Here is a 27285-nt window from a genome sequence, read left to right on the forward strand (position 1 = left end):
TTGGAGCCAAGCGATGACGTGCAATCTCGCATGGCACCTAACCCTTGCAGAACGCTCTACCGAGCCGACGGACCCGTACCCTTTAGAAGTTTGACGCCCGCCAGAGCCATCCCGTTGTTCATCCCATCCCACAAGAGACAGGCGGCACCTGCAGCGCATATTCCCCGCTTCACTACATGGCCACGACCCTTATATAAATTAATCCGCCCCGCCAAACTCATGTCTCTCCCACATCCCGTCACACACAATCCCGCCATGCCGCCGAGCAAAGGTACGCCCCTTGACGATCCACGGACGCGCACCCAGCTAACATGGTTAATTGCGCAGAAACCGCGAGGCATGAGTGCGTCTCCGAAGATGCGCTGCAACACCTCAGGACCTACAAATACTCGAGCGTCGACAAATCCTTCATCTCCCGCTATATCCTCAAGCATTACGTACGCACCCTGCACCCGCGCAATCGCAACGCGCCCTGACGTGAACATAGTGGAATGCCTTTGTCGAACTGCTGCCGCTGTGGCTGGCGCCGAACCTCGTCACGTTATTAGGCTTCTTCTTCATCCTGGGGAATGTTGCGCTGCTAGAGCTTTACATCCCGGATCTGGTCGGACCAGCACCCTCATGGGTATACTACAGCTTCGCCTTTGGCATGTGGATGTAAGAAACACAACAATGAAGGGGAGCGAGGGCTGCGCTAATCCCCTGCAGGTACTCCACCATGGACAACGTCGACGGAAAGCAAGCGCGCCGAACCGGCACCTCGAGCCCGCTAGGAGAACTTTTTGAGTACGTGATAAACAAAGCCCAATGCGCCAATATCACGATACTGATTGCGACGTAGCCATGGGATTGACTCTTTGAACTGCACCCTGGCCAGTCTCCTCGAGACGGCAGCTGTTGGATACGGCTCGACCAAGATTGGCGCCTTTACTGCGCTGATCCCTGTGCTGCCCATGTTCTTCTCGACTTGGGAGACATACCATACCCATACGCTATATTTGGGTTACTTCAACGGTCCTACAGGTATGTTGCAGCGAGTCTCGACTTGAAATGCATTGATGCTGACTCTTTGCAGAGGGACTAATCCTTGCATGCACCTTCATCTGCATGTCCGGCTACTTTGGCCCTGAGATCTGGTCGAAACCCCTCGCGACCTACTTCCCATCCTACAAAGCAGAGATCGGCGACGTGACCCTGAAAGAACTCTGGGTCCCCATCATCCTCTTCACCTTCTTCGCTGCCCACCTCCCCGCCTGCATCGTCAACGTAGCGAAAGCGCGTCGCTCCAGGAACGAGCCTCTGCTGCCCCTGCTCAAGGAATGGACACCGCTAGTCATCTTCGTCGTCTCCACCATGGCCTGGCTCGGATCGCCCTACTCAAAGCTCCTAGAAGACAACCACCTCGTCCTCTACTGTCTGACCATGTCACTAGTCTTCGGACGCATGACAACCAAGATCATCCTGGCGCATCTCACACACCAGCCCTTCCCTTACTGGACCATCATGCTCGCACCGATGATCGGAGGCGCCCTGCTCATCAACCACCCCTACTTCACCATCCCCGGCACGACCTTCGGACCCATCTCCGCCAGCTTCGAACTCTGGTACCTACGCGCTTACTTCGTCTTCGCTGCTGTTGTGTACGGTAAATGGGCGCATCTGGTCATCACTAGCATCTGCAATTACCTGGGCATCAACTGCCTCACTATCCCCAAGAAGACGGCGGAGAAGAACGGGAGGTCAAATGGTGTTGTGGATGGGAAGGGGAGGACTGACTAAACATCCCTTGATTCAGCATCAGAATCCGCGACGACAAATCATCCTCACACCCTATAGACTGGGCGGCACGTCTCCGATCGATTTTAGCGTTCATCCGCATTACATCGCAACGCAGTGCAGCGCAAGCGATACTTCACGACTATCCGACAAAGACCGTATACTTGACGTTTTTGACGACCTGCTTTGGATATACACATTTTTATTAAGCCTTGTAATTAGCAATGCTGGATCGTATGGTGCGATTCAGGCTTGTTCTCACTTATTCATCATCAGTAGACTTTTTAATCGCGTTTTCAACAACGTTTACAATAGAAAAGCACCAGGGGTGGTGCTGGGAAAGAAAGAAGACGGAGGGGTTGTACAGGGGTGGGAGAGGGTAGATGGAGAGCGAAGGTGTGGAAATAAAGTAATGCATATCGAGACTCGGAGTCTTTGATCGTTGAACGCGTGGCGATGCATGTGATACTTACATTTGATTCTAATTGAAGGGTGTGGGGCAAGCAAGCATGCGAGGAATGACTGCTGGCTGGATGGGTCGGGGAGGCAAAGGGACAGTGTTGGAGGTCTCGTCTCTCTTTCCCTCTCCAAGTCTATGCGAGCGAGAGTGCGTGTACATGTGTGTTTGTGCATGTAAGTGGACTTAAAGCTTTATCGCCTCTATACCTGGCGTGTTCTGTCCTTGGATTGTATTGCGCACGTAGGATAGATGTCCGAAATGTAGCGAGATATGTTGAGTGCGAATCAGTCAAAATGCATGCCTAGAATCAGGGCATATGTCATGTTATGCTTGTTTATCGTTTACTGCCAGATCAAACGGGCATTTCTGTCTACTTGTGAATCAAGGTGTTTGGAACAAGCACATTCGAGATGCTTATCATGGCTTACCTGCTTGTGTCCATGAGCATCAGATTGAGCCAGTTCACCGTTGTATTCCTATGGTGCTACCAAAAGAAAACACGAACATGTCCACAAAATATCACATATTCAATTCTTTGTCATCTAAAGCCACTAATAGTCCGCTCACTACACAAAACCGTCTCAACTCCCCTCTCCTCCGTCTGCCTGGTGAACTAAGAAACCTAATCTACGATTACGCCTTGACCGAACAGAGTATCCTAGTCCGCCCCTCCGTCTCTCCCCGCTACCAATTTCGCGTAAAGCCCTCAGGTTACCCAAAAGCACATCCTGCTGCTACCCACTATATCACCTTCTCAACAGGCGAACAACATGCCGACAAACCTACCTCGAGACCGCGGGCTTAAGCTTTCGACCAAACGAGTTCCGCTTCCACCACATCGAGACGATAACTCAATTCGTAAAAGACGTGTCGCGCATACATCGCAGTCAAGTTGAGAACTTACGACTTGCATTTTATGAGTTCCCCAGTGCGGCATTGTTGCGTGAGTTTGGAAACTGTGGAGTGCGCAGGTTCACGGGGCTGAAGAGGGTGGTCGTTGAGACGGGAGCTTGGGAGGTAGATGAGGTAACGAACAGGGCGATAAGGCGGTAGGTTGAGGGCTTGTTTTAGAAGGGTAGGTTTGTGGTTGAGGTTGACTTCGAGTATCCACATATTGGGGATGAGGAGCCAGAGGTGTGATTGGGGGCGCACGTCGTAGTTGCGCTTTCTCTCCCTGATTGTCTTCCTAGCACAAGACGAATTCATGCTTTGTAACGAGTCCTTCCTGCTCTTGATTGAGTATTTCTCCATTCATGAGCCCTTGAATGTAGCATTCTCCGATAATTCGGTAGAGACCATCATCGCACGGCCTTAAGACAACTGGACAGTTACAACCGAGTAAGATAGCAATGACGTCTCCTGATCGAGTCGCTACCGGAGCCATACCGAAATAGCCACTTGTTGTCGTTATCAGAGCTCTGTGATCCAGAGAAAGTAGAGCTAAACGCATACACCGTAGAGTAAACGCGATATCCACACTGTGGTCATCGGATTGTGGGAAGAAAGTTTGAAATTTCTGGCCGCCGATTCGAAAGTCTTTATTGTGCTCTCTGAAGTTGTTGAATCGCTCAAAATAACTCGATTGAGAGAGTTCAAGCCAATCCGGATTTGAGGTGAAATTGGCATGGCTGTCATCAGTGTCGCGGATAATATTCCACGGGACTTTGAATAGTAGCTCAGTCTGCATTGCAGGATGGCCCATACGGAAGCTCTGATGGAGGGCTTCTGATGTTCGACCGCCATATCTATCCGAGGTAGTTGTTGACTTGGTAGCGTGACAGTCTAGCGAAGGCTCGGCTGCGATGCCATCGACTGTGTCAACCCAGAACCCGTTGCAGGCAAGAGAAGTAAGGCCCTTCCCTTTCTTGATAAACCTGAATTGAGCAGCTGGATTTCCGCTCGCTTGTCGAGACCTCAAATATCGGATGTGATGACGCTGGAAAAGCTCTCTCCAGTCGGGTACCCATGATGACCAGCCATCCTCAGCCGGAATACCTCTAAAGACGATTTGATCTAGTCTTTCTGATGCATCGATAACAGATTTCATGAAGTCTGTATAGACTTGCTGCACCGGGAGCGAGTAGTTTGGTGTAATACGTGAGGAGATGCTAGGGTCCAACAAGCCGAGTATGCTGTAAACTTTGTCCTTCTTGTCAGTTGCGTCGGCTCGACGAACAAGATTCAACAAAGGGTCCAATCCTAATCCAACATCGGCATCGAATACAAGACTTGCTAAGCGATACATGCGACCAGCCATAGCCCAAGCAGCAAGTTCCAAGTCGTGCTTGGATTGATAATTTCGGTCCTCTGATACCTGCAAAAATTCCTGACAGTAAAGAGCACCCAAACGTAACATCCGCCGTGTCAGCTTGTATTTTCCGCACATGAACAAAGTCGAATTATGGTTCATGGCGAGCTCCTGAATGATCCAACATCGATTCCAATATGGTTTTTGGGTAAAGGCGAAAAGGGCGGACCATCCGTCAAGCAGAACGGCTGGGAGTTGCAACGTGTTTTTGACACAGGGATTCCGGCAAAGATGGTGCATTGTCTGGACTGCAATCCTGTCCATCTCCTCTTCTTGACCCAACCAGACTACGACAGCTCTAGCTCGACCGTATATATCTTTCATGCGCTTGACCTGTTCATTCCGCTCTTCGATATTTCCCTGATCAATGCACAAAGAATCTACCCAGTAACACATGCTAGAACGTGTTTCTTGAAGGCCTCGCAGGGCTCTCAACGCTTCCTCGAGGTTTCGTGGAACGTCTTTAGGAATTCCGTTTACGATGATTCCTTTTTTATCGTCTGCGTCGCCCCATGTATACGACAGGGCTTCGAAGTCTCCCCATGTGTAACGAGAGTTGCTATGCTGATCAAGACTTCGACGTAGGCCAGTATGTGTGGCCTTATCGAGGGTCGTCTGTTCAAGGGTTGAGTCTCGGAGATCTACAGACTTGGTAAATCTATCCCATGCTATCGGAGATTTCTGACCCTGCGAGGAGTCTTGGTGCGATTGAAAGTGGCGAGAAATTCCCAGCGAGACGTTTCCGATAGAGCATCGAATGGTGTCTTCGCTTGAGACTGGGCTGGAAGAATTCATAAACTTGAGAACACGGATCTCGTTCTTCGTCTTGTCGAGAGGTTTGTACTGCATCTTGTGTAGACAGAAGGAGGTAAAATCGCGAAACGGATAAGATGCGAAACGATCTGGCTCTTAATAATCTTGGGAATTGTGTTGAAGCTGGATGTGCCAACGAAGCCAAATCTGTATTTGGACACTTTCAGGCGGAGCAAAGCCTATAAATGCATAGTCAAGTCGCTTCTCGAAGGACGTAGAAACTTGGCTCTCTGTTGTTTCACTCACCGGTTTCCGAAGACGTGGGAGGATCCGAAAAGGCAGGGGACTTATTGGCTCATGTACCTGTGGCTACATGGCGCAGATGCTGTCTCCTCAGGTTCTGTGTGGGGTGTGGGATGCATGAACTCCCCAGCACCTACCTATAAATTCGTTCTTCGCCGCAGCAATACCGTCGTTATCTAGCGAGAGATGTATCAACGTACCAATCACCGTTTGGCACATGGCTGAGTCTGGTGTCTGCATTGTGCATCTTCCTCACCGGAACGCCATCTCTATATGTACGTCCATGGCGGTTGTAGAGAGATGAGATGAATGGGAAATTCCGCGTATAGTGCTTTACAGTCTGCATAGAGATATGAGAATAGTCGCGTGTTCAATATCGCAAAGGCAGAAGTGCGACGTAGCCAACCAAGTGTAATCCGGGAAATGATATGAACAGATAAGAACAAATAAGGAAAGAAGGTCCGAGATACTGTTAGACTGTACGGGCTTTAATGTCGGTGGGTGATGGCATCCAGCGCTTAGTGCTGGTGAGGGTTGAGTGAAGGTGAGCGCGGGGTAGGAACTTGGAATTTCGTTTCGTTAGCGCCGAATCTGACTGCCCACATAATTTCTGTGCGGCAACAACCAGCGCCCAGCATTACCGCAACTTCACAAAATGGCACCCGCATCACTACTGGACCTTGTGTCCGCGCTGCCCGACACTGCAGGATGGGGCCCGCCTGTCACCAGCGAGTCGATGCTCGACGGCGTGCCGTTCGCGCCTTACTCCAAGGCCGACAAGCTGGGGCGCATGGCCGACTGGACTGAGGGCAAGGACCGCGAGCGGGGAGGACGCCAGCAGTACGGCAACCGCAACTACAGGGGTGAGTTTGTATTGGTAAAAGAGAAGGACACGGATGCTAATGAGATTCTATAGACCAGCAGGTATACGGCGCGAACCAGCAGACCAACCCCTTCGCCATCCAGGCCGCCGAAGAGGAGGCTACCTTCTCCGTCGTCGACAACACACGCACATCAGCCCGCGGCCGAGGATTTGGACGAGGCGGCGGCACCGTCTTCCGTGGACGTGGAGGAGCGCGGGGCGGGCAGGCGCAACGCGGCGGGCGGGGCACCTTCCAGCGTGTTGGTGGCCGTGGTGGAAACCAGTACGACAACCAGCGCGGTGGACGTGGCGGCAGGGGAGGACGTCGCTTTGGCTGGAGGGACGACAAGCCTCAGCGCAACCGCGATGCCTCCGTCCAGGTCAAGCCCGAGTGGAACGTCATGGAGGAGATTGACTTCTCCCGTCTCAGCAAGCTCAATCTCGACACCCACGAGGGCGAGGACATCGACAACTACGGATTCCTCTACTACTACGACCGCAGCTACGACAAGCAGCCCGGTGCCAGGACCTCGGAGCGCAAACTCAACGTCCTCGACCGTGCCGCCTACAATGTCACCACCTCCAGCGATCCTATCCTCCAGGAGCTCGCCGACAAGGACGAAGGCACTGTATTCGCTACCGATGGTGTTCTATCCATGCTCATGTGCGCCACCAAGTCGGTATACTCCTGGGATTTGGTTTTCACCAAGCGGGGCAACAAGGTCTTCATCGACAAGCGCGATGGATCAAGTCTGGACATGGTCACTGTCAACGAGAACGCCGCAGACGCGCCGCTTGAGATTTCCGAGGGCAACAAGGACTCTATCAACAGTCCTGGTGCTCTGATGCTGGAAGCCACACACATCAACAACATTTTCCCCCTCCAGGTCGTTACCGAGTCCGAGAGCCAGAAGGTCAGCATGCCCCACGAGCATCCCTTCTACAACGAGGAGGTCGAGACCGATCCACCAGCCTCCAAGGCCTACAGGTACCGCCGCTTCGATCTGTCCCTGGACAAGGACGAGGAGCCTCTGCACTTGGTTGTCCGAACAGAGTTGGACGCTGTTGTTAAGAACAACATCAACGGCGAGGACCAATACCTTACCATCAAGGCCCTGAACGAGTTCGACAACAAGGCGCAAGGTGCCGGTGGAGCGCTCGACTGGAGGTCCAAGTTGGCAAGCCAGAGGGGTGCTGTTCTCGCCACTGAGATGAAGAACAACTCCTGCAAGCTTGCACGATGGACTACCCAGAGTATCTTGGCCAAGGCCGACACCATGAAGCTTGGGTATGTATTTCAATCTTTCATGGCGAGCTCAGCTAACACAACTACAGTTTCGTCTCCCGTACCAACCCCAAGAACAACAACGACCACGTCATCCTCGGTGTACTCACAGCCAAGCCCCGCGACTTCGCCGCCCAGATGGCACTCAACCTCAACAACGGATGGGCTATCGTCCGTACCATTGTTGACATGGTTCTTCGCATGGACGAGGGCAAATACGTCCTGGTCAAGGACCCCAACAAGTCTCTTCTCCGCCTATACTCGGTACCCATGCACACTTTCGAGGAGGAGGATATCGAGGAGATGCAGGCCCCGAACGAGGATGACGAGGAGTAATTTTTGGGTCACAAAAAGGGAAGCGGTTCTTTTCTTCAGCGATATCCGTAGGGATGGTTACATGATAGCATGCATGATAGACGACATACCATTGAATGACGACGCTGGACGATGCTGTCCTCGAGCTGAACTGTTGTTTTCATGTGATCTTACTCTCTGATTGAGGAAGGATATGAACTGCCTAATTCCGTCACATGCAAATGGACAACTCTGGTGATGCAATCGTAAGAACGTGCACAGACCTTATTTGTACCTGCCAAGTCGCGTCAATGGTCCCGCTGAACCCTTCTTCGTCTACACTTGACCTCTTCCGTCGTCGTCTCACGCAACAACAATCCGTACGCGCTTTACCTGGATCGCTCGTGTATATCTCTCTTACAATGGATTTTGAAAAACTCAAAATCTACCTGTTCGCACTCAACTATGGACGATGAACACGAGCTCTTGGTTCACATCTCTGCACCGGCGACTCGACAAAACGATCAACTTTACCGTTCCTTAGCCGACGCTTATCTTGACTTTGAACCGCATCGGAACAACGTAGAGGAATCACCACAACACGATGTGTCGAGTCAGTTTGCTACTTCCAGAGTGAGCGACCCTTCGCCACCAAACAAAGGAAGTTCATTCCGTGGATCCATCAACACGTCAATATTATCGACCAGCAAAGATTCATACGGCAGTTTCCCGTCTTACTTATCGTCCGATGGAAATTCCAAAGGAAACGCTGGTGCGTCTTCCGAATGGGCGGCAGAAGACGACTTTGCGCCAACGTCCAGTCGGCTTGCACAATTAGAACGTATCCATCAGAACTGGAGAGTGCAATCGACACCCAAGTCAAGCGCTGCTAGCAAACGGCGGTCTACAAAAGATGTCGCCAGCAGTCCGGAAGATGCTGATACGGCGTTTATTGAGGATACGCAAGCTGCGGTTCAGGCATTACAGAGTCAATTGCAGGATAGCTTTTCCATGACTTCAGAGAACACATCCGGAGACGAGTCAGATGCTGGAGATGTTACGCAGGAAGTCTCTTCGTCGCCTGTTGAGCCGGCGGAACACACGATTGTCGCTACTGCAGAAGAGCCGGGTTCGCCTAGCGCTACATCTTCCCCCGAGGTACCTATCACAAATATGAACCTTCTGGAAAGTACGCGCCCGGAGATCGCTAGCGATATACCAGACGCCAAGACCCCTGCTTCGCAAGAACCACATCCCGAGTCCAGCAGCGTAGCAGAGGAACAGCAAGATAGTTTCCGCTCAGATGATGTGTCAAAGCCAGCATCCTCATTAGCAGAAGACAAAGCCAGCGAGAACAGCAAGGTGCAAGAAATTGACAATTCCGGTCCGCCCATAGACTTCACCAAATATCCGGAAATGGTAGAATCTCCACCACCAAAGATAGGAGTGGAGAGTCCAAAGACCTGGCCTACCCAAGTCACACCCTATCTGGAAGCCCTCAAGGAACAGTATCCAGACAAGTTCAAACCAATCAGAAAGTCACGCAATCCCGTGCGCAATGAAAAAGGTCATTGGCTCATTGACTTTTCGACTTGGCCTGCGCAGGCTCAAAAGGACCTCTGGGATGGCGTGTGTGAGCCGCTTAAGGACGGCAGACTTAGTTGGGGAGCATTCTTATACCGAGAGAAGGGTTCTTCTGAAACTCTTGGGAGAGTGCAGCTGTTTAATTGGGGAGAGCTTGCAGAGCATATGTGGTTGTTGTTGTGGGTTTGTTCTAAGGGGAAGATAGTCGGCGCGGGTCTCAAGTGGATGGTCGGCCGCGACGTGATCTTGGTGATGGATTGAATTGATATGGAACGTCCAAGATGATCTAAGGTTTTGACCAATATGAGAGGACATCTGGCTTGAAATCTACTAAATGCACAAATTGAAGTCAAATTTTCTGTTCACCCCAGTTTATAGATGAAGGTCTAGTGAAAGTAAATTACCGAATAGCGCCTTTACGCGACCGACATAACCGTCCTGCACGCGTGAAACATGGATGCCAAGCGACACGTCTGGGGTCGCTGACCCCCAACATATTGAGCACCGTAGCGGCGCAACGTTTCTTTTCCACCTAGCTATGTAATATATCGCCCGAAGACGCGATCATGTCTTCGCAACCGCAAAACGAATCGCAAAGAGTGCCTAGCTCCGATGCTGGCACCGACGAGCGCACCCTGTACGACCACACCTCCGACGACGAAGGCTACGACGGCAGACCTTCCGGCGAACTTGACGAACGCGATCACGACATTCTAGATTCAGAAGATGAGCGCGAGAAGCTTCTTACGCAGAAAGATGGCGGCAAGGGCCTACTGGGGCGCAGAGCCTCGAGCGTCAAGGTCGGAAAGTGGGATAAGAGGAAGGAGATGAAGGAGCGCAGGAAAGGCGGCAATGAAGAGTCGAGTGCGCTCATGTACGAAATGGAAGAAGGCATTGGCGCTTCCAGTACGAGTTTCCGATCGGGAAGAAGTTCATTGAGCGATGAACAACGGTTGCTTGCGAGCGAGTCGCAGAGGAAGGTGTGTAGAGTCTACGGATGCGCGAACGAAGCTAATGGACCACAGGTACGCAGGAAGAGTCTTTACCGCCGAATAGCCATATACGTATCCATCATCGTCCTCTTCGTCGTTCTCCTCGCAGCCACGTACAATCTCTCCACCCCCAAAGATGTCAAAGAAGCGGCAGCCATGCTCTCTAATGGCACCTCACTCTTTGCGCCGACAACAATCCTCATATCGCTCGACGGCTTCCGCGCCGACTTCCTATACCGAAACCTCACACCTACGCTCAACCAGTTTGTAGCAGAGGGAATATCGCCAAAATACATGATGCCCAGCTTCCCCAGCGTCACGTTCCCCAACCACTACACAATGGCTACCGGCATGTATCCCGAAGCGCACGGCGTAGTAGGAAACACATTCTGGGACCCAGAACTAGAGCAGGAGTTCTACTACACGGACCCCAAACGTAGTCTACAACCGCACTGGTGGGGCGGCGAGCCTCTCTGGGTGACGGCCGAGAAGCAGGGAGTCAGAACAGCAGTCCACATGTGGCCAGGTTCCGAAGCGCATATCCTGAACCAAGAGATTGCCTACATCGACAAGTACAACGGCTCAGAAGTCTTGCCTACAAAGGTCGACCGCATAATGGAACTTCTCGATCTCCCCGGCCCCAAAGACATCGGCGCAAGCGCAAATACACCGCGACCTCAGCTAATCGCAGCATACGTACCTGATGTAGACGGCGACGGCCATCGCTTCGGACCCAACAGCACTGAGATTCGCAAGACAATCGCTAACGCCGACACAATGATGGCAGGCATCCTAGCCGGTCTCCACGCGCGCAACCTAACAAACATCGTCAACGTAATCGTTGTCTCAGACCACGGCATGGCCACCACAGACACAACCCGCCTCATTCAACTCGAGGACCTCATTGACCCCGCTGAACTCTCCCACACAGACGGCTGGCCCCTCTATGGTCTCCGTCCTAAAGACCCAGCCTCCCTCCATCGTCTCTACAACCAGCTCTTAGAACGTACAAAGGATAATCCCAACTTGGATGTCTATCTGCGGGATGAGAATATGCCTGAACGCTACCACTTCAGCAAGAATGAGAGGATTGCACCGCTGTGGATTGTACCGAAAACAGGCTGGGCGATTGTAACGAAAGATGAGTTTAATGTCGAGGTGGGGAAGAAGACGGGTGAGGAGTATCATCCGAAGGGACTTCATGGATACGATCACGAACATCCGCTTATGCGTGCCGTCTTCATCGCCAGGGGTCCCGCGTTCCCGCATAAAGCCGGGAGTCGCATGGAACCTTTCCGTAAGTCTCAATCTCATTCATACCAACCATTCATGCGTACACAAAAGAAAAGTAACTAACACTACCCAAACAGAGAACATTGAACTCTACAACATCGTCTGCGATTCCATCGGTCTCAACCCCGCGCCCAACAACGGTACGCTGCGCTTGCCGTTAAAGCCAGTCGGCCTGCATTCAGACGAAGACTCGGTATCTGGCAACGAGAAGGAAATACCCGAAGATCCCGTGTCTTCTTATACCCTCTCTTCTTCCACAACCCTCCCCTCTGCCCGACCATCACCATCGCACCTCGCCTCCATGCCCGCAACACCCGACTTGAATTCCCTCTCCAGTATTGCGGCGTCAGCGTCGGGGCTGGAAGACACGAGTCCCAGTCTTGAGGATGTGCCTAGTCGACCTACGCCGCCGAGTGGAGGGAAAGACGAGTTGAAAGATGGGGAGAAGAGTGATGGAGAAGATGGGGAAAAAGGAGGTAAGAAGGAGAGTTGGTGGGAGTGGTTGACGCATAAGGCGGATGGGGTGAAGGATTGGGTTGATGAATTTATTCATGATCATGTTCCGCAGGATGGAAAGGGGGAGGGAAAGAAAGATAGTTAGAAACTTGTGGGCTCTGGCGTTTTTTTCGGACTCGGTATAGATGGAGCTTTTCTTTTGCCAAGGACTTCGTCGAGGTCTTTTGAACCGAGGCATGTGTGATAGATTTCTGGTTTTGCAGTTTGACTTTTGCTACTTGATAGCTGGACAGAATGATACCCAATCCTTTCTTTACCAAAGTGTTCCAAGATCCATTGAGATGCAAGTAATGTTTTGTTAGTCCAACTTAGATAATCACTAACAAATCTACACATGTTTCTATCCAACGTATAGATTGGATAGTCCATTCCGTCATCATAGGTCAAGCTACGATGGTCGAACTGATGAAGGTATTACTTTATTTCATTTATCTCGTCTCGCAGCTGTCTAAACAAGGGGAAGATAGAGAGCGGAAGAAAAAGGAAGACAAACATCTACATGATATCGCACTTTGCAGGCAATCCACACGGACCCTCCTTATCCTTCTCTTCCGGCCCCCTCTGCTGAGGCTGGGACGAAGAAGCAGCGGGCGCGGTGGTAGAAGTAGCAGCAGGCGCCGCCGCAGCAGCACTACCGTTCGTTCCATTCGCAGCCTCCACGCTCTTCTCACCCACAGCATCGCCAGCAGTCTTTCCGCCATCTAGTCACTGGTGGGCCTTAGCAACCGCCTCGTAGAACGCCTTACCCTGAGCCTTGGCAATGTTAAGCTCAAGCTCAGAGGGCTGCCTGCTACCATCACCAGCGGAGAAAGTACCAGCGCCCCACGGGCTACCACCGTGGACCTCATCGAGGTTAGCCAGCATGCTGAACGCCGTCTTGTATCCGAGCGGGACGTAGATGAAACCGTGGTGCACAAGCGTGCTCATGCTGGTAATAGCAGTAGTCTCCTGGCCGCCACCGAGGGTACCGGTCGAAACGAAGACACCGGCGTATTTGCCCCAGAAGGCACCTTGTTGCCATTGCTTGCCGGTCTTGTCCCAGAAGGTCTTGAATTGTGCGGGGAAGTTGCCGTAGCGGGTGGGAATACCGAAGAGGATTCCGTCGAATTCTTCGAGAACGGCGGGGTCGTCGAGGGTTGGGATGGAGGCGTCCTTGGCGGGCGCGTACATCTTGTCGAGGACGTCTTGGGGAAGGGTCTCGGCGACTCTGGGGGTGGGTTAGTGAATGGTCTTGAGGGAGGATGAAGGGAACGTCTGGACAGCGGCTGCAATTGCAATTGCCAGCAGGAAGATCTTGGGGTTGAGCACATGGAGAAGGGAATACATACTGGAAGAGCTTGGCGTCACCACCAGCCTCCTTGATACCCTCCAACTCAGCATCGGCCTACTCATCTCTGTTAGCAGAAGTCCTCATTTTAAAAGAGCCAATCGAGTGGGGAGCCGTTGAGCAACCATCGCCAGCTCCCCATCCCAACACAGTCGCAACATACCATCTTCTTGATGTGGCCGTACATGGAGTAGTAAACAATCGCGATCTTGGGAGCCATCTTGAATAACTTCCGGGGGGGTATCACAAAGAACGAGTAGAGTAGCTAGGCAGTAGTACGACGATGAGAGAGATAGATGCGTAGTGAAGAAGGAGAGCTGTCGAAGGTGGGGTACACACCTTCTACTTATACCCAGCAGCAGCACCACCCGGGGGCTGGCATGTGCATGTGCATGAGATAACTAACCTAGACCCCTTGTCAACGGTCTTCGATCCCCATATCGTGTCTCGCAATACATCATGCCACGGCTACTACATCATCCACCGGCCCAATCGCACCGAGCGAGCTTAGCTACCTAGCTGTCCTGTAAACAACTGCTTTGCGCCATTCTGCCCCTCATAGCGCTCGGTGCTATACTATTTCAGGAAAGGTGCGACCCACATATATACCCGGTGCAGTAGCGTCATAGGCGTTTTTGATGATTACATGAGCCTTTGGTAAGAGATTGTCAATGGGTTTTTTTCGTTCGCTGGGGAAGCTGTACGTTGTTGGTAAATTTCCACCGGCACACCTGCTGCATCGCGAGTCAATTGCAAAGGAACCCACCATCCCGGGCCCGGCAAGTACTTTTCGCTGGGGCGGACATCTTCCGCGATGCCGTGTCTCTTATTCAGCAGACACTCGGTCGGTGTTCGGCATGTACGGGTTGCAACTTTACTCTAGGTTGGTAAGCTCCATATCTCGGATAGAGCAAGAGATTGGCTTCCGGCGTACTTAACGGATGACCATGCGGTGTGTAAGCAAAAAGTGCGGAAAGGTACCTGGGCTTGTCTGCTTCGGGAGGGTGTGGGTGCGTGGACTGCAGGTGCGGGGTGTTGGTCTTCGATCGCCAAGGTGGAACCCGTTGGCAAAATTGGAGCTTTCGCGAAATTTCTTATCAAGCTGGTGTTGCTATTCTCGTGATCGGGTGTGGAAGCAAGTTTCCTACATCGAACATGCGCGAAGACTGTTTGCACACACGAGCGATGAGACGGTTGTCAGATGAGTGTGAAACTTGATTCATTATACTGATTGAAGGTTGAACGCTAAAATGCTAACAAACTGCAAGATGGAAAAAAGCAATAGACACCCCGCCATCCCATTGAATCAATACGCAGTATTCGCTTTTTCGGAACATCGCCGTGTTCTCGTTATGAATTTCCCAAATGCATGAATACAATGTGGCTGCTCCAGCCTGGTATCTCTTTGGCTCCAGGCCTGTCGCTCATGCATGTGGTCGTGATTTCGTAAGTATAGGTTCGCAATAAAAAGGTACAGTTGAAGTGAAGTCGGCCGTTATTCGTGGTTTTACCCACAATCAGGTTTGGATGGAGAGGAGCCTCCTGCGGACGCCAGCTAGGAATTCGGCCTCGTCAATGCGCTGGAACTGCGCCTCCTCTTCTTTTCCGTAAAGCCCGGTGCTGCCGTAGGGTCCCTTGCCGCTGAACTCAACGTTCTGTGGCCAGTGCCCATCGGACGAGACCTGCGCCAGCGAAAAGTCACCATGGACGGACTGGAAGCCGGGCTCGAAGATGCACTCTGCAAAGAAGAGCTCGACGTACAGTTCGCGAGGAATGGCGCTTTGCGCACGGAGGCGGATGAAGCGACGGGCTTGCTCAAGAAGCTTCTGCAGGGCATCGGTAGCCTCGTGGGTGGAGCGGCCGTCCTCATGCTCACACAAGTGCAAAGCACGCACCTGCAGGTCGCCAGCAAACTTGGCATTGTCGTTGGAGAAGAGATGGGAGCACACGGAAGGTAGCGAGATGGACAGAGTCTCAAGCTTTGGGCAGTTCCGGAAAGTGTCGCAGAGATGCTCGCAGTCGCTCGGCGATCCCGGATGCGGGTGCCAGAAGCCATCCTGTGACCGCGGGCTGTGCTCAAGGACCCGGAGTGTCTTGCGAGATGCCTTGACAATGGCCATGACACCATCAATGGTGATGGAAGAGTTGCAGGTCAAGTGGAACTCCTCCAGCTGAGTGGCCGTGCGAGCGATGGCGAAAAGATCATCATCGGTGATGGGCATGAAGCTAGTGTCGCCAAAGATCTTCAGTCGCCGCAGCTGGCTGAAGTTTACCGACTGCAGTGGCTCCAGATCAACAAGGTTATCTTTGTCTGTTGCTTGCTGCGAAGTAGGGTCGACGCATTGGAGTTCCAGCGACTGGAGTGGTTTGCCGGTGCCGGTGAGCACAGTGCGCCAGGCCTTGGCATCCACGTGACGGATGGCGGTCCATGGAAGAGAGAGCGAGGTGATGTTGGTGCAGTTCTTGAGCGACTGGAATACCAGACGGTCGGTCTCGGCGGTGTAGAAGCCGTGCACCCACATGCGCTTGATCTTGGCGGCCACCTGTGGGTAGTCGTTGCAGATGCTCACAGTCCGCTTGAGGGAGGCAAAGGGGTCGCGGTAGACAGCTGTGCCAGTTGGACGGTCAATGAGCTCGTACAGCGGGTAGCTCTCTCGCCTGTTGGAGAGTTCGGCCCATCGCTATGCCATGTTAGCATCATGTCGATTGGAGGTGTGTCGATTTTGCTTACCTCTCCGCCCTTCCAGCGACGGATGTAGACGTCCTTGATGGAGTGCTCCAAAGCCCACTCGTGCCACTTCCAGCAAACCGATCGCAGAGTGGCAGTTGCGTCCCACTTGAGGAGCTCTGGCGGGACCGGGCCTCTCACATAGCGCTGGAGCTTGGCCCTCTCGAGAGGCAGTGGCGCCTGCTGGAGACCAAATGTATACGTGGGGCCATCACGTATATTGGCCTTGGTAACCTCCTCGAGGATCTGGGTAAGTACTTCGTAGGGGAAGTCGTTGATGTGCATTGAATGATTGACGGTGGTGACGGTAGGGTGACTCGTTGTCTGGTGGTGTGAGAGCAGGTGAGGAATCCGTGGGTTTATGTATTAGGTGACAGGTTAGGCAGTTATTTCTAGAATGAAGGCATTCCGGGGCTCTTATAGTCAGGCAGCACCTACCGCAGAGATTTATTTGGACAAAGAGCACCATGGTTCATTGTTAGTCAGACGTCTTGTGTCTTCCCCAGGTCCATGCACAAGCGCCAACGACTCGGACGCTGGGCCGGCATGGCTCTGAGCTAGAAGGATCACTTCACAGCCCAACCGAGCCAATAGGGCAGTAAGCAGCACGTCGCACGCGTATAGTTTTGCGATGGAAAGTGGTTGTGAGGTTAGGTTCTCTTTACGTCACGGACGCTTGGCGGGCTCGGGTTTGCTGGGGCGGCGAAGCAAAGCAGAAAATTGGCTTCACGTGGCTCGTGGCTGGCGTTTCGATTACCCCCAGGAAATTCAATCCGCAGGCCACCTGACCACCAATGACACATGGAAATCTCTGACGAGACCCTCCGACCATCTTTCATCATCCCCGTGCCTGCATGGCGCCCTTCTGCTGGGTCTAACCTCCGTTGCTTCCATGCTGTCGCGTCGCGTCGCCTGGTTGTGATGCCGTACACACGCTTCTTCTCACGACATCTCGAGCATGTGGCTTGCTGTGCCATATTACATCCGACGCACCGGGCACTTTCAACATCTCCGCTTCTCCAGGCGTTTACGGCTGCGGCTGCGGCTGCCGGTGTCGCCATCTATGTCACGTCTCGCACCTTCTGTCGTCAAACTGCCAGCGTCTTAGCCAACGTCTTATGCAGCACAGCACATACGCGACCAGCCTTGCAACACCCATTTCCATTGAAAACTACGAATCCAGAACGTGCTGGATTTTCTTGCTCTCCATGCAAGGCACGTCGCACGCTATGCCATACGCACACCTCATGTCATGACCTTCACACCCAAGTGGATCATGCAAATTCTCCTCCTGCATGGGCTCATCCTCCTGGTGACACGTATTTTCCGGTCTGTTGCATGAGTTGGAGCTTAGGCCTCTCACCATCGTGTTCATCTGGGCTTATTTGGTAATATCTTACGTCTTCGAAACTTCCCCGCTATGCGACTTCTCCACAACCAAGAATCGATACCGTTACGGGAACTACTCTAGCTCACTACTTGAACCGAGCACACTACACAGCGATCCCCAAACAGCGGAAGTAATCAGCGTACGAGATGCTGACATTGATTAGAATGACGCAACCACGAGATGGCATAGTCGGCGGGTGTCTGCGCAAACGAGCACAGCAGACCGATCACTATATCGACTGTGTCTCTCCACAGCACCCCAGTGTCTATCTTCATACCCCTAATTTCCTTTCTCGGTTTCTATGAGCTAAGGAAATACGCTACCCCGCAAAGATCTCAAAACCCCTGGACAGCTCGCTTCCACGAAGCTCATCTAGCTCAGAGACGATCACACCGGCAAGCTAGGCTTCGGGATAGGCATTCCGTTTCCACTAGAGCGTCGGCTTTGCCTGCTATGCCGCTGCGAGCCTGCTCGCCCATGGATGCCGGCTTCGCTGTTCGTCCGTCTGGACGTGCGCCACCGATAGTCACGGGGCTGTACGACTCAGCTGACATGGTCTTGCCCAGCGCTAGGAGCCGCAACACCACCGAGAAAGTATCGTGACCTTCCTTTTTCGCCCCTGAGTCGAGAAGTGCCAGACGCAGGCTTCATGCTGCCACGTCGGTGCCTCCCGGATGCTGAGTCGGGCGTCGTGTCCGTGCTTCCCGGTCGGTGCGGTGGCAGCGCATCAACAGCATCACACGACGTTCTGACGATCAAAGCAGGAAGTTGCCGTTTTGTGGAAAGAATCATAGCTGAGTACACGCCCTGTGTTCAGCTCTCCTAAACGGCCGTCAAACTGGCTACTGGCATCATGCTGGACCTCTAAGCTCGCCGTTTCCTATCTTGAGCCACGGGAGATATCTCCCAGTGCTACCTGCCGCAAGATATGTTCACGTACGCAACGCTTAATGCGAGTAAGCTCAGAGTACAGCTCAACGGGACCACGGACCTACTATTGCCTATAGACCTTCAATCCAAATGCTAGCCTCGAAGAAGCTCTCGATCCTTATCTCGTAGCGGTGAGGTTAAAGGTAGCTCAAAACCACCATCACACGGGATCTCTGCACAACCTCGTATATCTTGCAGTAGGACTAACACCCGCAGCGTAGCATTGTTATCTGAAGTAAGTGCAACACGAGATAGGGATATTGGACATTGGGAACACGAAAGAGCCTCATGCACACACGTTCCCGTTGTTGGCGCTGTATCACATGAGATAGGAACACGCCGTGCGCAAGGATTCACGGGTAGTCGTTTGTGCGGTGCATGGCTTTCGACGATGCAACGTTAGATAAGGGTTTTGAATGTTGAGGGCGCTTTATCAGGATACTCAACCGGTAGTACCCAAAAGGAACGTAAGTAGACGTACAAGACTAGCGTATCAATTTACCAAATCGTAGCTACCCGATGAACATCATTCGTCGTCGCAGGGAGAACATGTAAAGTCTGTAAATACAAGAAATATCAATGGGGTATCTAATCTCTCAAAACCAAGCTCACAAAACACACTCCCCTCATTCCTACCTTCTCCTCGCCCCCAAACTCTCCACATTATTCGCATGCGCAAGCAAATACTTACAACACGTCAACGTATACTTGCATGCCTTCGTCCATCCCTCATCCTTATTCAAAGCCAACTTGATACTCTGATCATGAATGCGATCTTTCTGTATCTCATACGGCATCTTGACGCCGCCGGGTGGTCCACCTCCTGGGGCCCCTATACTAGCGCCACCTAGAGCATGTGACGGAGCAGCAGCAGAGTTCTCTACAAACTCGCCCAGTTGACGTAGACATTCCAGAAACGCTACCATGGCCGTATCGAACTTTCTATGTAGGAAACCAAAGTTTATGGGGAAGTCGCCGGAGGAGTAGAGTTCGAGTTTCTGTTTTGTTACTTGGGGTGAGTTGCCGCTTGTGGAGTGGGGTTGGCGTGTTGATTCAGTGATTGCGTTTCCAGCGCCGCCTTTGGTTTCGATTCGGGTGATGGTGGATGTAGAGCCCATGGGACAGAGTTCGTAGCCGTCGAACTTGTAGTTTAGTCGGTCGGCTAGTGTGGCGAGGAGCAGACATGTTTGGCCCCATGCGGCGTTGATTTCCGGCCAATCGACGTAGGGGTTTGGCAGGCGGCCGAGACGGAGGCCGTTGATGGTGGCGAAGTGGTTGTCGTGCGTTATGTTGAAGGTGTCGTTGTACACACTTCTTCTTTGTAGCTGGTTTAGGATTTGCGCATCGTGCGCATATCGCGTCGCTAGAGCGTCGCGGTCGTTTTGGATGGTGGTCAGGGTGGTGTTGAAGGCGTTTCTGCTCTTCCAGAACTCGCTTTCTTCTTGATCAAGGATGCGCGCTTCGACTTCTAGGGCGGCGAGCTGGGCGTCTAGTTCGGCCTTTTCGGCTTCGAGGTTCTCGAGCTGCGTGATGGCGGTGCTTTCGGCTTTCTTGGCTGCTTTGAGGGCGGCTTCGGCGGCTTTGACTTCTTCGGCGCTGGGCACGTCGGTGTTGGCGCGACGGAGGTAGTCGACGTATGCGTCGCGTTCGCGGGTCGCTACGCCTAGACGCTTCTGCAGACCTTCGATGAGTAGCTCGGTGCACTCTACGCAAATAGGGTGGTCGACGTCGGAGCGTGCTGATAATATCTCGAACATGCGGTTCGTTGTTTCCAGTGTATCGGCCAAACTTGCACCCCCCGGCATGTTCAGCCCATTTGTGAAGCTCTTCCGTCGTGTCTTGTCATTCGCATTCGGCTTCGTCTCGCCTGCTTGTGCTTTGCGATCTGGACTACGGACGGCTGAAGAGGGTGGGTCTATCATCGACTCGGACATGTGTACGTCGATGAAGGACATGGCGGGGTTTTGAGGGCCATTTGAGAGTCCTGAAGGCGGTGCGCCTTGGATGTTGCGCTTGAAGGTAGGGTTCCGGGCGTCTTTGGCCGCATCTTGATATGTCTTCAGGTGTTCGGGCGGGTTCGGAGGGCGCGACTGGCGGTTGGGTGATATTCTCGAGGCCGGCTGTTGGCCTGATACTGTCGAGTCTATAACATGTTAGTACGATGCGTGGTAGTCTACAGAACAGACATGTACCAGTCAACAGCTTGAAGGCGGCCGGGTTGAGCTGGTCGATGGAGGCGTCGATGTCTATGGGCGTCCGGCATTTCTGACAGGCCAGGGCTGTCTGTTTCTTGTCGTTGGCCATACTGTCATGAGCTGTGGTTCTTCATCCTTGGAGGAAGGTTGTGCATTCCAAGGTGACGGAATGACGGCTGCGGTTCACTGGCGATCACCTGCATGCGGGTGGGGCTGCCGCTAAGTGTCGGGTGCCTGCCGAGGAAACCGCGTCGCGTCTTGCTGCTCGCGTCATTCACGGCAACCCAATCACATTTTGTCTCCCGCGCAAACCCCGACCACCCACACACCGGTCGCCCTTATCTCCGCTCTCACGCTGGCAGAGACACATGCTCGCTGTCAAGAAGTGTGGCAATGCGTGCCATGGAACCGCCGGCAAAGCGCATGCGCATACTGCAATCAGTCGAAGTCGACGAAGACAATGCCGAATACATCAAGGCCAAGCAGAAACAACAGCAAAAGCTCAAAAGCCGGTTTGAGTCTATCTTCGACAAGTTCGCCAATATGAACGACTCCCAGAGTGACGAAATCGACATGAAGACAAACCGGGTGGTTGTGGATAGAGGCCATCTGCGAAGACTAAAGCGTCAGGCCAATGGCAAAGAGAAGACGTTACTAGAATCGATTGTCATGGGATCTGGGAGCCATCTGGAGGAGGAGGAAGAAGACGACGAGGAAGAGGGAGATGGCGATGATTCGGAAGATGAACTGGCACCCCCGCAGCTGGTCAAGCCCAAGGCTGCTGGACCGACTGAGCAAGACACGAGCATACAACCCACCGAAGTCACAGAGACCAATGCGCAACTACCTGCGATACCGCAAACAGACCTACAAGCAACATCCATACCGCAATTCAGCGTCCCGCATACGCCCAATTCAACGAACACCGCTGACCTCCTACGCCATGTCCAGTTTCCACAAACACCTGCGGGACAGCAAGCACAAAGCGCCTTCCACGCCAGTCTACTGCAGACAATCAACCAAGCTATTCAACAAGCCGTAACCGGCTTCATACTGCCAAGCGCTCCGATACTCTTCGCAAACGCTGCTCCTCCGCCGATTACTCCAATAACAACGGATGACAAAGTGGCGCCCGCAACGGACCCGAAATGGTTCTTCCCCCCTCTATCTGCACAACCACGCCGATTTCCAGTCGCCCAGTCGAGCCCTCTCCCAACCCATACAACGACACCAATAGCAAAAGAGACGGGCCCACAACATTCACACACTGTCTCAAGGGATGTCGCTGATGAAAGACCCTGCGCCTCGATTCGTACAAGACCGGATGAAAGCTCACCAACGAGACCCCGTCGAACCAGTCCCCGTGTCGAAATTCAGAGGCGCATCCCCAGGACTACGAGGAAATACCACTTCACTCACGAAGATGATGTGTACATAACCAAGCGCAAGAGAATAGACGGTGTTTCGTGGGCAGCCATCAAAGACGGCCAACAAAAGTGGAAGGAGTGGCCAATGACCGCACTTCACAACCGCTGGGATTTGATCAAGAATCAGAATCTACACCTTCAAAAGCCTGCTGTAGCTCCTATGAGTGGTCGCGTTGTCGGAGAAGATCAGGTCTCCAAGGAACACTATTCCGCCGTAGCAAAGCCGCCGCATCATCTGCCGACACCAATTTCTTCTGAGCATGAAGATTATCACCATGGCCTTGTCCAGTCGACGGAAGATGGTGTCCAAAATTTGCCGTCGTCGAGTACGCATTTCGATGACGATGACCGTGATCTGTTATCTCTTGCTGGCGATGATTCTGACGAGGATCAACTACCGATGAACCACAATGACGACGATACACTTGTAGATGTACCTGAAGATGTGGTACTGCCGTCCATCGAGACGAGAGATCTGATCAATGAAGATACACTACAAAGCGACTTGCTTGCAGACTTACCAACGCAAGACGATATCGCAACACCAGTCCGGGAATCTTCCTGCATAGCAATAAAAGCCGAGCCTGCCTTCTCTTCGCCAACCACACTTCGAACACGGAAGCATGCCACACCACCCGCCGAAGTGATACCTGACTTGCAAGAAGCCGAAGACGAGTTGCAGGACGATCTTACCCTATCATCCCCTCACAACATTGACAACAAATCTTTGGGAACTGTCAAACACGCCACTGTCGAACAGGCAAATCAGCAAAACACGCATACGACCTCACAACGGAAAAGCCCATCTCTTGACCTCATTGGCACCTCCACCGAAGACGAACTCCTCCCCTCACCACCCAACCCAACAACTCCATCACTAAAGCGTACCCACGAACCAGCCACCCCGCGAACCGCTGTCCCCTTCACCACCTATCAAACACCCAAGATCCGCAATACAGACGGCAGTAGTGACAAAGGCAGTAAGTCCACATCGAAAGCCGATCGGAAAGCATTCCATAAACGGATCAAGAGGGAGTGGACGAGGAAGGGTACGCCAGCGAAGGAGAGTGCGGTAAAGAGAAAGAGTTTAGGGGGGCTGGAAGTGAGGAAACGGAGGTGGGTGGATGTAGATGGGGATGGGAGTGAGGATGAACTTGCTGCATTCTGATCGTGTGGGAGAAAAGAAGTAGTAGCTAAAGCTGACAATAATGTTGTCTTCTCTATCTATATCTATGTCTATACGTATAAAACACATACACATGCGATTTAGTCCTTTGACCGATCCGAAGACTGAGAGCTGGCTAGCATCGATCCTACCATGTCACACCTCTACCTCCCCATCCCTCATTCACATTCTGTCCCCACGTTCCCACCGCCTCTTTCTCCTTCCTCTCCTTATCTTCCTTCTCGCCCATCCCTTTAGCGACCCCACTCTTCGCCCTCACACTCGGATCTCGCGAATGCCGCTCAACCCATTGTTCGGTAAAGTCCTTCATCCGGCCGTCGCCATGCGCATCCGTTTTCTTACTTGACCGCATCTGCTTGTGTTTCAGTTTCTCCTTCTCCTTGTCAACACTTTTCTTGCTACGTTTCTTCTCCTTCCCACCACCAGCAACAGTAATATCTTTCTCATCGTCTCTGCCTTCCAACCTCCGCTCCAAAGCCAACATCTTCGCAATCAGTTCGTCTTGCGGCACACGCTTCAACTTTTCCACTTTCTCCTTCTCCTTTCCTTTCTCGCCACCGTCGCCCTCCGCATAAATACCCAGACCCCTCAACACCCTCTCACTCCGATACTTGAACCGAAATACCGCATACGGCTTCTCCAGTCTATCCAGATACTCAGGTCGTCCTACTACATGACCATACTCCATCGCTTTACCCGCACGGACGGCGTGGGCAATACCTTTCGTGCTGGCAGTCTTGTGGTCGATAGTGAGACGTGGTTCTGCGGGTGCAATGTATGTGTCTTTTGGGGAGGAGGCGTGGAGTGTGTTTTTGGTAGTGGAAGTAGATGGGGGAGGAGGAAATTGCCAGTGTGGTTGCGCTGTGAAGTTTGGTGGGGATTTGGGAACGGTGAGAGAAGGGTGGTTATGGTTGGGACGGTATTTCGAGAGGGTTTTGTTGCTCATGCGTTGGGTAGGTAATCTGCCCTTCTCCGGTACCGGAGCTGGCGGTGCTGGGGCGTAAGTAAAGGGTGCGGGAGCAGGCTGTTGGACAGCGGGCTTTTCGGCGTCGTTGTTGGCGGGGAAGCTCCATGGTTGATTTTGCCAGGGGACTTCTGGTGCTGGTGCTGGTGTTGGCGAAATGTTGAAGGAGGTTGCCAGGGCGGAATTGAGACCGGCCCAGTCGTTCATCTTATCCACTCGCTCTTGTTTGGGGGATGATGAAGGGTTACCCCAGCCAGCGTCTTTCGAGTTCCAGCCATGATCATCAGCTTGGACCTTCTTGTCGTCGTCTGGTATGGTCCAGTCTCCGGCTTGGTCGTCATCGGTCGAGTACCAAACTTTATGGTTCCCCGTAGAGTTCTTTTCTTGCCAACCATTGTCGCTGCCGTTACCCCAACCGGAATCCTTCTCAACGTCCTTGCCCCATGAAGGTTTGACAGTGTGATCTTTCTTCTCATTACCCCAAGACACAACCGAAGGTGGTCGATTATATCCTAGTTTCTCATCCACAGCACTCTGAACAAAGTTCTTCATCAATGGTGCGTATGGGGCTGGGAATATGTTACTTGGAACATTACTAGGCTTCTTCATCGCCTCATGAACAGCAGCGCCCCACTCTGGAGTGGGTATCTTCAAAGCGGGTGGACCAGTATAAGCACTAGGCTGCCGTAATCGCGCTTGTTCCGGGGCAGCAGAAGGGGGTGCGTTCATCACAGTCGGTGCCATTCGCGTGATGACCGATGGCGCAGGCCCAGCGGCTGGAACTTCATCCGCGGGTCTCGAAGTCGGGATTCGGTGAGAATGCTTTGATGGTTTTCGCTCCTGGTCGCGCTGTAGTGACTTAGAACGCCGAGAACGGCTCTTGGATCTCCGTTGTGAGGGCTGTATCCGGCTTCGAGAACGCGATGGCTGAATGGTATCATCTGAACTACTCAGTGAGACCACAGAGTCTGAAGGCCGTTCGAGACGATCCCAACTTCCGTTGTCTTCCTCTGAAGAAGTCACCTCTCGGTCCCGGCGTGAACGTCTTGATCGGGATTTAGAGCGTGAACTTCGTACTGACTCATGCTTTGAGCGTTGTCGTTCGGATCTACGTGAGGTAATTGGAGAGTCAGACCTCACATGATAGTGGCTAGGAGGGTTAGTCGCCCATAGTTTACCCTTTTGACTGGAAGCATCCCATTCAGCTGCCTTATCGGTCGGCCAAGTATCTCCAGTGTCCCAGGCATCGGACGGGGTCTCTTCCCGCGCGTTCCATCCGCCGACACTTGAGGAGTCGGTCTTTAACGCCGGCTCAGCATTCCAGGTAACACGAGTTCCTGCTCTACTCCGTGGAGGTCGGTCGCCCCAGCCCGGTTGGAACTTTGCCCATTTTGAGCCATGTTCACTCTGGTGATCGCGTGAGGAGAAAGGTGGCTGCTCCGTGCGTTGATAAGGTATTGTGGGAGCATCGAATGGAGATTCTGGCCATGCTCCCGGTGTCTGACTTGCGGACTTTGCATCTGGATGTGTTTCCTTGTACCTCGCCTGCCCTTCTGACTGTGTGTCTATCCGTCGTGACTCTTCCACTCCCTGCTTCACTGCCGTCGTGAGAAGGTTGTTCAACCACACTGGATCCACAGTAGGAAGTTTCGCTGCTCCAACATGAGGAGGATGTGTGTTATATGGCTCATCATTGCGTGGGATGGGACCACTGCCATACTGGAAACCAGACGGGGGAAGGTCGTTGGTGCGCCGCGCCCCCGGACTGATCGGCTCAGAGTATCTCGAATGTGGCCGCGAGTGGTTTACGATAGCCGCCGGAGGGAAGAGCTCCTGAGGATTATATGCAGTTCGGTGAGTTCTTGATGTCGAGCCTTGCGGACTACGTAGCGTTTCGGCATATGGTGATCGATGAGACGGAATCGGCGGCGGTGGACCGTGGCGATTGCCAAAGTTGTTAAAGAATGGCCCTCGGTCATCGTACATGGACTTCTCGTTGGATGGCGATGAGCTATCGTCTACACCAGACCGGTGATCTGGGAAGTCTCCTGCTCCATCAAAGTTCATCATCGACGCCGATTTGACATTGCGCGTACCAGCACATCGTAGAACAATGACTTCAATACAGCCTATATTGTCGAGAATGTTTGGCGAACAAAGATTCGGTGCATCGTCCGCCGAAGCTGTGACTAGTCAGCAAACCACAACTCTGTAGTGTCCTCACAGCGCCTACCAATGTTAAGCCTATCAAACGCCCACTCCCTCGCAATCATCGAACCATCCCTCTGCCTCTCTTCCTTCTGGCGTACACGAAAGTCAACAAGCGAGCGACTGCCGGAAGGCTTCCGAAGCTTCAAGTCCTGCCTATTGCGGTTGCACTGGTAAACGCCGTCGACGTAGACGAAGATCGCGACGCCCGGAGCAATGAATCTGTTGGAGGTCAGGTGAATTGAGAAAGACTGTGGCTTGTTGGGTACGGGGACGAAGGTCTCTACGAAACCGTCGCCATATATGGTGCCGAGCTCTCGTAATGCTTGTTGACTCCCGGATAGCTCGATGGCGCAATTGAGGTCCTTTAGTGAAGGCATGGTGGGTGAGCCTTCACGGAAGTCGCCGTCAAGTCGCAGGAGAAGGAGAAATTGTCTGGGATGGGTATGCGAGTCGCTAAGCTGTGGACGTGGTGTGTAAGTGACTGCTGGTCGTCACAGTGAC

At 52.8% G+C, this 27285-nt stretch overlaps 10 protein-coding genes across 10 annotated transcripts; 5 read left to right on the forward strand and 5 right to left on the reverse strand.

Annotated features, from left to right (window-relative positions):
• Positions 1 to 255: 255 nt before the first annotated feature.
• Positions 256 to 1779, forward strand: BKA58DRAFT_409553 (ethanolaminephosphotransferase 1; the record flags this gene model as incomplete). Its single annotated transcript, XM_046172154.1, has 6 exons — positions 256 to 271; positions 328 to 437; positions 488 to 657; positions 709 to 786; positions 842 to 1023; positions 1076 to 1779. 6 exons carry the CDS (start codon positions 256 to 258, stop codon positions 1777 to 1779), a joined length of 1260 nt encoding a protein of 419 aa, XP_046030095.1.
• Positions 1780 to 3231: 1452 nt separating this feature from the next.
• Positions 3232 to 5663, reverse strand: BKA58DRAFT_112731 (heterokaryon incompatibility protein-domain-containing protein). Its single transcript, XM_046163956.1, has one exon. The coding sequence runs from the start codon at positions 5391 to 5393 to the stop codon at positions 3423 to 3425; it is 1971 nt and encodes a 656-aa protein (XP_046030096.1). The 5' UTR covers positions 5394 to 5663; the 3' UTR covers positions 3232 to 3422.
• Positions 5664 to 6188: 525 nt separating this feature from the next.
• On the forward strand, positions 6189 to 8389 carry BKA58DRAFT_378968 (eukaryotic translation initiation factor 3 subunit D). The gene is made up of 3 exons (XM_046169767.1): positions 6189 to 6463; positions 6517 to 7750; positions 7798 to 8389. The coding sequence occupies exons 1-3, from the start codon at positions 6256 to 6258 to the stop codon at positions 8081 to 8083; spliced, it is 1728 nt and encodes a 575-aa protein (XP_046030097.1). The 5' UTR covers positions 6189 to 6255; the 3' UTR covers positions 8084 to 8389.
• Positions 8341 to 10060, forward strand: BKA58DRAFT_112746 (uncharacterized protein). Its single transcript, XM_046163958.1, has one exon. It carries the CDS (start codon positions 8507 to 8509, stop codon positions 9884 to 9886), a length of 1380 nt encoding a protein of 459 aa, XP_046030098.1. The 5' UTR covers positions 8341 to 8506; the 3' UTR covers positions 9887 to 10060.
• Position 10061: 1 nt separating this feature from the next.
• BKA58DRAFT_112780 (ectonucleotide pyrophosphatase/phosphodiesterase family member 1) lies at positions 10062 to 12821 on the forward strand. The gene is made up of 3 exons (XM_046163959.1): positions 10062 to 10605; positions 10651 to 11914; positions 11988 to 12821. Exons 1-3 carry the CDS (start codon positions 10192 to 10194, stop codon positions 12509 to 12511), a joined length of 2202 nt encoding a protein of 733 aa, XP_046030099.1. The 5' UTR covers positions 10062 to 10191; the 3' UTR covers positions 12512 to 12821.
• BKA58DRAFT_378971 (Allergen Alt a 7) lies at positions 12691 to 14400 on the reverse strand. Its single transcript, XM_046169769.1, has 4 exons — positions 14355 to 14400; positions 13917 to 14159; positions 13755 to 13810; positions 12691 to 13633 (listed from the first exon to the last, which is right to left on the reverse strand). Exons 2-4 carry the CDS (start codon positions 13971 to 13973, stop codon positions 13132 to 13134), a joined length of 615 nt encoding a protein of 204 aa, XP_046030100.1. The 5' UTR covers positions 13974 to 14159; positions 14355 to 14400; the 3' UTR covers positions 12691 to 13131.
• A 580-nt stretch (positions 14401 to 14980) lies between these two features.
• On the reverse strand, positions 14981 to 17251 carry BKA58DRAFT_112737 (uncharacterized protein). Its single transcript, XM_046163957.1, has 2 exons — positions 16485 to 17251; positions 14981 to 16434 (listed from the first exon to the last, which is right to left on the reverse strand). The coding sequence occupies exons 1-2, from the start codon at positions 16764 to 16766 to the stop codon at positions 15271 to 15273; spliced, it is 1446 nt and encodes a 481-aa protein (XP_046030101.1). The 5' UTR covers positions 16767 to 17251; the 3' UTR covers positions 14981 to 15270.
• Positions 17252 to 19433: 2182 nt separating this feature from the next.
• On the reverse strand, positions 19434 to 21105 carry BKA58DRAFT_409559 (autophagy protein Apg6-domain-containing protein; the record flags this gene model as incomplete). Its single annotated transcript, XM_046172155.1, has 2 exons — positions 19434 to 20944; positions 20994 to 21105. 2 exons carry the CDS (start codon positions 21103 to 21105, stop codon positions 19434 to 19436), a joined length of 1623 nt encoding a protein of 540 aa, XP_046030102.1.
• Positions 21106 to 21285: 180 nt separating this feature from the next.
• Positions 21286 to 23687, forward strand: BKA58DRAFT_378977 (uncharacterized protein). The gene has a single exon (XM_046169770.1). The coding sequence runs from the start codon at positions 21390 to 21392 to the stop codon at positions 23589 to 23591; it is 2202 nt and encodes a 733-aa protein (XP_046030103.1). The 5' UTR covers positions 21286 to 21389; the 3' UTR covers positions 23592 to 23687.
• Positions 23688 to 23736: 49 nt separating this feature from the next.
• Positions 23737 to 27161, reverse strand: BKA58DRAFT_356128 (uncharacterized protein; the record flags this gene model as incomplete). Its single annotated transcript, XM_046168651.1, has 2 exons — positions 23737 to 26756; positions 26807 to 27161. 2 exons carry the CDS (start codon positions 27159 to 27161, stop codon positions 23737 to 23739), a joined length of 3375 nt encoding a protein of 1124 aa, XP_046030104.1.
• Between the last annotated feature and the right edge of the window lie 124 nt (positions 27162 to 27285).

Source organism: Alternaria rosae (genome assembly GCF_020736505.1).
Source record: "Alternaria rosae strain MPI-PUGE-AT-0040 chromosome Unknown BKA58scaffold_2, whole genome shotgun sequence".
NCBI classification, from domain to species: Eukaryota; Fungi; Ascomycota; class Dothideomycetes; order Pleosporales; family Pleosporaceae; genus Alternaria; species Alternaria rosae.

Bases quoted from the DNA above. Each gene is read 5' to 3' on its own strand.
- BKA58DRAFT_378968 (XM_046169767.1), top strand. From the start codon at position 6,256: ATGGCACCCGCATCACTACTGGACCTTGTGTCCGCGCTGCCCGACACT. The intron at 6,464-6,516 runs GTGAGTTTGTAT...GAGATTCTATAG, and splicing joins CGGCAACCGCAACTACAGGG to ACCAGCAGGTATACGGCGCG. The intron at 7,751-7,797 runs GTATGTATTTCA...ACACAACTACAG, and splicing joins GCCGACACCATGAAGCTTGG to TTTCGTCTCCCGTACCAACC.
- BKA58DRAFT_378977 (XM_046169770.1), top strand. From the start codon at position 21,390: ATGCGTGCCATGGAACCGCCGGCAAAGCGCATGCGCATACTGCAATCA.
- BKA58DRAFT_112737 (XM_046163957.1), bottom strand. From the start codon at position 16,766: ATGCACATCAACGACTTCCCCTACGAAGTACTTACCCAGATCCTCGAG. The intron at 16,435-16,484 runs GTAAGCAAAATC...AACATGGCATAG, and splicing joins GTCGCTGGAAGGGCGGAGAG to CGATGGGCCGAACTCTCCAA.
- BKA58DRAFT_112780 (XM_046163959.1), top strand. From the start codon at position 10,192: ATGTCTTCGCAACCGCAAAACGAATCGCAAAGAGTGCCTAGCTCCGAT. The intron at 10,606-10,650 runs GTGTGTAGAGTC...AATGGACCACAG, and splicing joins CGAGCGAGTCGCAGAGGAAG to GTACGCAGGAAGAGTCTTTA. The intron at 11,915-11,987 runs GTAAGTCTCAAT...CTACCCAAACAG, and splicing joins GAGTCGCATGGAACCTTTCC to AGAACATTGAACTCTACAAC.
- BKA58DRAFT_378971 (XM_046169769.1), bottom strand. From the start codon at position 13,973: ATGGCTCCCAAGATCGCGATTGTTTACTACTCCATGTACGGCCACATC. The intron at 13,811-13,916 runs GTATGTTGCGAC...AGAGATGAGTAG, and splicing joins ACGGCCACATCAAGAAGATG to GCCGATGCTGAGTTGGAGGG. The intron at 13,634-13,754 runs GTATGTATTCCC...ACCCACCCCCAG, and splicing joins GGTGACGCCAAGCTCTTCCA to AGTCGCCGAGACCCTTCCCC.
- BKA58DRAFT_112746 (XM_046163958.1), top strand. From the start codon at position 8,507: ATGGACGATGAACACGAGCTCTTGGTTCACATCTCTGCACCGGCGACT.
- BKA58DRAFT_112731 (XM_046163956.1), bottom strand. From the start codon at position 5,393: ATGCAGTACAAACCTCTCGACAAGACGAAGAACGAGATCCGTGTTCTC.